Source organism: Dinoponera quadriceps, unplaced genomic scaffold (assembly GCF_001313825.1).
Source record: "Dinoponera quadriceps isolate SergipeBrazil2010 unplaced genomic scaffold, ASM131382v1 scaffold1280, whole genome shotgun sequence".
NCBI classification, from domain to species: domain Eukaryota; kingdom Metazoa; phylum Arthropoda; class Insecta; order Hymenoptera; family Formicidae; genus Dinoponera; species Dinoponera quadriceps.
The window spans coordinates 1-9,547 of NW_014555813.1; the positions used below are offsets into that span (position 1 = coordinate 1).

At 39.1% G+C, this 9,547-nt stretch overlaps 1 protein-coding gene across 1 annotated transcript; it reads left to right on the top strand.

The window, feature by feature from the left end:
- Window positions 1–5,610: 5,610 nt before the first annotated feature.
- Window positions 5,611–7,004, top strand: LOC106745456 (pancreas transcription factor 1 subunit alpha-like). Its single transcript, XM_014621061.1, has 3 exons — window positions 5,611–5,909; window positions 6,190–6,394; window positions 6,726–7,004. The coding sequence occupies exons 1-3, from the start codon at window positions 5,611–5,613 to the stop codon at window positions 7,002–7,004; spliced, it is 783 nt and encodes a 260-aa protein (XP_014476547.1).
- Window positions 7,005–9,547: the final 2,543 nt, after the last annotated feature.

Consider the following 9,547-nt stretch of genomic DNA (forward strand, 5'->3'; position numbering starts at 1 on the left):
AATGACGCAGAAGAAAACAGTCGGTAATGTCGGTAGTAACTGGCCCGGCTAGCCGACCATTATCCGGAACGTTATCCCGGGTCGATAGTTTTTGCAGAACTTTACTCGGTATGAAATAAAATATCCTAAAGCCTGCCGTGCACTTTAAATTGATCTAAAGTGGACTTAACGAAAAGATAATAATTTACCACGTGGATTACAATAGATGTGTGTGAATCAGTTGCGCTGACGGAGGTGATCGATTCTTCGATTGACTAGATTCGGCTTCCTCAATATTTTCATATTGCATTCACGATCTTCTCATCCCAGAACAGGAGAATAACAGTGACGTCAAAATAATATCAAAATGAAAACGAGATAATGGTTGTAATACTCATTCTTCGATCATTTTTTCATTATTTCGACGTCATTCTCATGTCATCTTTACTTTCTGTTCCGCACATTCCCGGAAGTATATCGACTTTGGTAATTTAACAATCCCTGGTAATTTACCGCTCCCCGGAGACTTACCAATCCCCTGAAACTTACCGACCTCCAGAAACTTAAATTATTTACTATTGATTAGTTATTACTCGCTCTTACCTACCCGCTCTTATCTACTATTGATAATTTGTTATTGTGTTATCCATTCTTACCTATTATTGATGAGTTGTTATTGTGTCATTCACTCTTACCGACAAGTTGAGACGTCGAAATTCTAACATTGAACGGCAGTGTCGCTCTTTTAAGGTAAAAAATTAAAGAAACAAAAAAAGTAACAAAATACATATTTCTTGTAGTTAATACATATGTTATTAATCTATATTGGAATATTTATTTATCTCTATCACTGACTACGTAACAAATAAGATACAAAATGATATAAACGTTCTTATTTCCAAAGAAAAAATGTGAGTTATAAATTTTATTCTTTATAAAATTAACCCTTTCGGTACATTAGACGAGTGAGACTCGTCATCTGCTTACTTTGGCATAAAATGTATTACTTTTACATATTAATCCATATAGCGACAAATTAAATCCGTTCCATGGGCATAAAAATCTTAAAATAATTGAGTACTCAAAGGGTTAAAGATTAGTATCAAATCTTACTCCTATCTTACTCCTCCGAAATTTAACAAAATAATGCAAATAATAAATAATGCAAATATTATTTGAATTCTTAGCCTATAATAAATTGTCATGTCTATTTAAATTAGTAATACGGACGTTCATGATTCTCTCCCAATTTATGACATTCAAATAATGATTTTTGCTTCGATAATAAGATCCGTATATCCGTCCGTCACAGGTGTTGGTAATATAGGCATACATGTGTTACAAATTCAAATTGAGACAAAATCAAAGTTATGTATCACTAAATTGTATTTCTGTCACATTCGAGGACATGTTATAAATTAATTAAGATTATATCAGAAATTTAAAAATATCTGATACAATTAGAACCCCAAATGTGTTAAAACTTTCGTACAAAATAAATATTATGTACTTAATACATGTATTATAACAATTTATTAATTCATTTTCACAATGAGGTTACTTTGTCACTAATTGGGACATTCATCTTATATATTGGATTAGAAGATAAAATATTTCGTGGAAAGATAAATTAAAAAGAGAATTAGAAGTGATTTATGACTTTACACGTCAGTCCGTTACGCGATTGTATACATTCAGCGTACCTGTTGAGTATGCAACAGTTGGTGCAACGCAGAATTGCAGGTTCCATGTAATCAGGAGCCTCAAGTTGAGGCGACTCGTTTCATTAAAATACAGAATGGATAGTGCATCGCCGCGGTACCGAGCAAGAACGTCTTCAATATGGGGTGAATAAAAGTCCTCGGTGATAGAACGCATATGAACTATTTCGTGAAAATCTACCAGGATACGTTTGGAATTCCGCCACATGTTCACGATGCCATATGGATCTCGGAAACAATTCGTTTTCGGTAGAAGCGAAGTGTCGAAACCAAAAACAGCAACGTCGATCTATCATATGCTCGTCATATACACCCCGCTCCGCGGATAGTCTCTAATTGAATGTGAAATTAAGTACAGACTAACGAAAAGAATGATAATGAATATATGAATATATATTGAATGATAATGATTAATGAATATAGTACGATAGTGCTTTCAATCGCGTGGCCACGGACGAATCTGCTCAGAGCCGAATAAGTATTCCTCCTATCTATGAATACCAATGTGTATTTTAACAGATAATTATTATTTGTTCATCAGAGATATATTGATTTATATACGAATAATTCGGTAAATTTATATAGGTATGTCCACGAGTCACAGGTTATTTACGTCAGACATTGGGCGTTTAAATGTCCTCTTGGTAGTACCGATTAATCCATTTTGCTTACCCAACCGTCCTCTCCGGTGCACTCACATTGCCTTCCCTACTTATCGTGAAATCTCCCGCCTTCAGTCACCAACACCTTACGCCGAGCCGTGCATCGCGATTCCTCTGCTGGAAGCTTATTACAAATTCTTTATCGGCGTCAACGTATCGCTGCACGAGCAAGACGGAACTAACTAACTTTCGTCCAACGCCATTCTCTCTTAATTTCATTTGTAACGTACTGAAGTCAACGAACACCAACACGCAACTTTAATAGGGGATGCCGAACTTTCTCTCGAGTTTCAATGTTTCACTAAAATCTCCAACACAATATCGATCCTGCATTCCGATACTTTTCCTTACATTCTCTTTCTTGTAAATCTCTTATTGTAAACCTTCTCAATTCTCATCTTTTCTCTTTCGTAATTATTATGAATATTTAACGTCGTTTAAACACTATTCAAATTAAATGCAACGACCAACTAATAATAACACGGCATTATTGTTATAATTTCTCACTCAACAATGTAAATACAATATAACGTGCACGTTATGTAACAGTTACATTTGTTAAGTAGGAAATCATAACGTTACGTTACTGTTAATTGCTGAAATATAAAAGAAATATAAAGAAGAAAAATATGCAGGAGAATACTTTACTGTCTACGACGGTAATATTTGAAAGAACTTTTAAGCCAAAAAAAACCTTATTATATGTCACAGCTCGAATCTTAATCTCGTCAGCGCCGATGCGCTCTAATCTCACACGGTACCGAATACGGGGATTTCGGATGCCCCTTCGAGAGTTTCCTTCCGGCGCCGCACACATCTTTATCCTGGGATCTCCCGCCCTCGGCCGGCGGGGCAACAACACCTTGCGACTCCTCTCGTTATGCTCGCTGGTAGACATACGCCACGCGCCGAGTCTGGGTCCCTTCCGTTTCGCCCGGAGGGGTGGATCCCCGTAGGAGATGGATATCGCTAATTGTCTCAAGGCGAATGGTCTATAGTGGTGGTAGCGCGCGACCGTTGTATCCTACCGCTGTTCTATCCACTTTCTGACGGTATTCGCGCATCATCTCGTGTGATTCTTTCGCAGTACGTCCGCGTTCGATCGATACGATCGTTCTTCATCGCAGATTTTGCGAACGCGCAGAACGTGCGCAGTGTATACACACGCATAATGCACAATGATATACGACACGAGAGGGACAATTGAAAATCATTTATGCATAGAGGCATGTGAAGTTGCGATTACATACGGAAATGCATATCGAATATCTCAATGACGTATTATCGATAATCATATAGAATTAAGAGTGACGCGAATTCTACACGCGAAATTATCTTCGTTAATCTCAAATATTCCGGTAAATGAAACGTACACATCGAAATAAAGTAGAATTTTAATATTTTATTAATTTTTTATGCAATTAATTTTATTAATGACCATTAATTCATGTAAAGTATTTTGGAAGAAATATTGCTCTTTTCGTCGCGCAAAAGTAAATTTTGACCTCACGTCTTCTTTTTAAATTAGGCTCAACGACAGGCCGCTTTTACGATGACCGTAATACTCGATTCCCTCCTCTGCGTCCTCCCCGCATCTTGTTGTCCTTTTCACGCTACCTACACAGCGGCGATATAATATGGTATATATAGTTATTATACGTGGCGCGGCTTCTATTGTGAAAGCATCTGTTGTTCCGCCGGTCTTCGTGACGCAAACGCTGACAGCGGAGAAGAAAGGAAGGCGGGAAATCGGAAATTGAAAATTAATTTCCGCACGTCGACCGCGCCGCAAGTCGTCCGAACAACAATGTCCATCGAATAGCACTGTAAAATTTGACGGCATCGACGCGATATTATTATGGACCCATCACTCATTTTCGTTAAAAACTTATAATAATTTCGACGCGATTTACGAGAACGAAGAACTTCGTCGGACTGTCGTAAATTCTAAATTTCGAATACACAATATAAGTACCATAATACATACACGTTATGCTACTCATTCCATTTTGCGGCTTCGACAGAATACAAAAGTCGCGATAGACTTTTCCGAGTTTGAAGTTCAATCATTACATACCAATCCCTTCATCTACCTTTCCTATACCTTTTCGCGCCATTTATATATTGAGAAAAAAGCGCTTGTATATGTGACTCGTGCACAAATGAAATAATTTCAGTCCGTAGCGAATGATTTTTGTAATAAGCGCCAACATAACGTTAATGATAATAACCTCAAATGTATTGCTACTACTAATTTTTGTTAGAGCAAAACAAAAATATGGTTAGCGCCGAATAATTTTTGATAGCAAAAATTTCAACGAGATTAACCCCTCTCTCTCAGTACCCGGCAAGACACTCGCGGCCGTCGCCTCGGCCACAATTACCGATAACGATACGGAGACCTCAGTTTTCTGGCGGAGAATATTCGCGGTTATCTTTTTTCAGATCGTCGATCGCTTTTCGGCGGGTCGCGAACGCGCTCGCGGTGCGGGCGTGCCTGCGGAGCGGACGACCGGGAACCTGAAGCGGAGAGGGGTAGGTACCGGAGGAACCAGAATGAGTTGCCAGGTGTACGTATCGCCCATAGGGATCGGTAGAAAACAAGGTGGGAACCATATGTTGATCTGCTGACGGACGTTCTGGCACGCGCCGCACTCAGACTCGAACCTTTATACCGCGAGGATCGGTGACTGCGCTGTCCACTCTGGTGTCCTGTCCGTACTCGACAGTGCAGTCTCTGTGTCTTTCTCACCTGTCCTGATTGCGAGTAAGACACACGGGACGTAGTGCACGGAAACTGTCAGTGAGAGAGCAAAATCAACGCGAGTAGGTGATGTTCTTCAAAGGATTTCCTTCTTGATATCACCCTGGATCCGTGGTTCGATACTCAAACGTGCGACCGTCGCAGAGGACGGAGACGACGATCGTATACTGTAAGAGTCATCGAGAATTACTTGTCGCAGTGTATACTCCGCGAAAGTCACTGACCGATCGCGATCACGAACTTGAATGCCACTAGGTGCCGGCGTGCAGCCTCAATGTGACATCGGGGTAATTCGATCGACGAAGAGAGCAGAGATGTCGTGAAAAAAACTGCATTCATGTGCCGGAAGAAAAACAATTCTCCCGACGAATCTTGTGAAATTCGTCTCCCGATCTTGTGAGACAGGATTACTTCGCACTAAGACCGATGAAGTGTAGACTTCTCGGTGTAATTCAGCCGATGAAATAACTACTCCCGTTCGATAATGGCTCTATTGTCGAATCACTGCAGCTATCAGAACACGCAGTCCGAGATGCTGACACCCGCATATCCGAACCTGGCGAGAAATTACGACCCCTTGTATCCGTCACCGTACAACTCCCCGAATTACGACTCTAGCAGAATGACATATCGAGACAATTGCGTGCACGAGAGCGAGCTCACGTCGCGAAGAGATGCCGAGACACTGGATTACGCCAAGGATGCGGTGTCCGAATATACAAAAACTCCGGAAGGATACGAGAGAGGACCCTATGGCGTTCTGACGCCTGTTACACCGCAAAGGTAAACTCGCCCAGTCGATTTGCCTTTAGTTTACATTTATCTTATTGTGAGCGCATCGCTATTGTTTCCAATCACGATTGTTGATGAAATGTAGTAATTCTTATCCATTGAACAGATATTACTGCCGATACGTGGTCGATGATTAAACTGTCAGGTTAACCACTAGTCAGGGATTGTCTCAATTCTGACCAAAGATTATAGCCGAGTCGAATCGGGAACAGGACCATCGTCGTTTTATTGACAGGATTATTTCCAAGTTCGCCGTCCTCGTTATTTATAGATACGAGCCGCCTCATTCGATGGAGCAGACAATGTCGCCGCGATCGACGTTGTACGAGGAGAGTTCTGTGGAGTATCAGCCACCATCCTATTGCTACGAGACACCTCCTCAGGAGCCGAGATACCAGCCCCTAGAGAATAGCAAGCCGATCCTCACGATCGTTGAACCGCGCGCCACTTGTTGGGAGCCTGCCATCTCGACTCAAGTAATTGCAATTGTTTGTCTAATCATCTATCGATGTATTTTTCAAAAAATTTACGTGCAAATTAAACATTTCTAGTCCAACACGCCTAACAATTATTTCTATTGAAATACATGCTCTAAGATCCTCTTCTCGAGCATATTACTATTCGTTATTTTGAATATAGAATATTTACGCAATACTAATAATTTCTAATTGTCGGAAATCTTTCGGGACTAAAGTTCCAGTTAGTCGTTAGCCAAGTTAGTCGTTAATCACGAAAAGGAATCAACTAGTGAACATATGCATAACGGATGCATGATTCGTTTTTGATATGGTCGGGAATTATTTGCAGAAAATACCAACGACACCGCCGGTGAGTCCGCGAAAGGGTAGACGGAGATGTCGAGACGTTCCGCCGTCACCGACAGTCCTGAAACGCCGGCGCCTCGCCGCGAATGCACGCGAGAGGCGTCGTATGAACGGTCTAAACGACGCCTTCGATAAATTGCGCGAGGTCGTACCGAGTCTCGGGACCGATCACAAACTTAGTAAGTTCGAGACCCTGCAGATGGCACAAAGCTACATAGCAGCCTTGTGCGATCTTTTGCAGAGACACGATGGAAAGAGATAGACGGAACTAACTGGAAAACGCAAGTACTATACATTTTATCCTTCGTATTTTCTAATCTAGTGCCGTTCCCTTGATCTGATCTTAGATAAATTCTTTTATGCAACAGTGGCTTCTAATATATATGATTTATCTTTTTCAGACAGTCAGAAATTGTTGATTTCTTTATAATTTTCATACTTTTAAGTGAAACCGAACCGAATTGTATGGTCTATGAATGGCACTAAAAATGTAGCAAAGAAAACACACACAAACTATATTTTAATGAATATCGGAAGACAGAACGAGCTATCTGCGGCAATTTTTTGTAAAGATACAATAAGACTGAATCGTATTGTCAGCGCTCAAAAAGCGCTGCTACTGTAACTTAATTCGAACAATTAATGGTATTTTATGTATTCGATAAATGGTACGTTTTCACTAAAGTTGAATACTTTTGCAAATTGCTACTTTTATCGTTAACATGTGAAGGATGCTTTACCCGAAAATAGTTTCTTTTATTGTGTATTATTTTAATATATATAATATGTATGTTTTCTGAAATATATATTTTTTATAATCTGATTTGAAATGTTTCTAACATAAGTGAAATCGCGTAAAATTAAGACGTCGAAAATAGTCAATCGATCTTCAAGTGTGTTGGATTTCGTTAACTAGATTTTTATGTACGAGTCTGTGTTACAGCTGCAACGGTGAATGTATGTCTGTATTTTGTAATATATATATATATATATATAATATATATTATATATATATATATATTTTTTTTTTTTAGTTTAAGACAGAGAAACAGCTAAAGATCCAAAGATTAAGTCTGGCAGTAGCTTTAAAAAAGCCTGTCTGTAACATTACAGATATATTAGATTTATCTATAAAAAAAATATATATATATACATTATGTTATGCCATATCATACTCCCTTGTAATTTCTCCAGTAAAGTGTATAAATAGGAGAAACGCAGTTCTTCAATAATTTATCTACCGAAAATATAGAATAAAATTGATGAATATAGGGGAGGACGCTATACTTTGGACCTATTTTATTTTGAACCCATATCGCTTTCAGCGCTATCTAGTGATTTTTTCGCTTTGCTAATTCATTGTGTTTATTTCCATAGATAAGAATTCTGGCGGTAAACACAACGAATTATCATATTAACAAAGCGAAAAAATCACTGGATAAAATCCAGTGCTGAAATTGGTATGAATCCAAAATAAAATAGGTCCTAAGTCCAGCACCTTTCCCTAATTATTGTATAGTTGCGTTATTGTATTATTCGTGGAAATTTTTATTTTTTTAAGACCAACAAGTTCCGAGTTTAAGATTAATGATATTCTTCGACGAATTGTGACACTGATGAATTGTTCATTGTAAATCTACAAATATTATTATATCTAGTCAAGATTATTATTTTATCTATATGGTTTAAAGTCGCGCTATCTAAATGATTGATCTTAATGTAAAAAATATACCCTATTTTTAAACGATCATCGCCAAAGATTCGAAATAGGAGCAACGTTGTAAAGGAAAGTGGTGGAAGAATTGCGTCCAAAGATTTTCTATAGAAATAAGAAGCATAGGTAGTATTCGAACCAGAATTTTTGAAAACCTTTTATCATTATAACTCATAAAACAATTTATTGTGCATGATGTAGATAATCGTAAGATGATCAGCTGTATCGAGTGACGACATGATTTTGTATACTGTTGTAAATAAAGAACCGTGCGTTCGCAGGGGTGAACGCAAGGGAAACGGATGAAAACGTGCTGCATAGAATTCCACAACAACCCTTCAAAAAAACAGAGACGAAATCGCGATCGGAAGCTTGCTGATCGAGAATACGTGCTTCCGTGATCGTGATAGTGGAAAAAAAACTGTACTGTGTGGCTGTCCAATTTCGCGTTGAAAAGATGAGAAGAAGAATGTCCAAAAAGTGACTTCGCTTTGTTTCATAGATCGTTTGAAGTCGCATCGACCGTGCCGATCGGAAGTGTAAAGAATATAGCGACGCACGATTGTCATACCGCATTCTTCCGGTCATCTCGTGCATAAACGTCGATTTTCCGGTCTGCAAGCGGGCGCGTGACCAGCACACGCACTTGTTCACCTTTCCGTTTCTCCCTTTTGGAATCCCCCTCTGTGGAGTCCCATTCCGGATACGAGCGATTCACTTCCCCTCGATAACGCCTTCATTATTTTCGGTTTTGTCATCACGCATCCTCCACGATAGTAGTCGCGTTCTTTTACTAGGACGTCGCACGAGTCATCCGATATATATTTCTTAACACCATGAGAATTCTTCAATAGACACTACTCCGTAATTTTGCTAATTACTCACGTCACGTTTGTTCTTCATTCCATTTGCTCCTTTCTTCCAGTTCCAAGACGACCGGACGAGCTGACGGATTAATGTGGCGTTATGACAAACGACAGCTGTTGCTAATGTTACGAGAATATATTGTGTTCACAGCATGTAATATACTACATCATATATACTCTGCTTAGCTATTATAATTTATATATTAATATATTGGTTATATATAT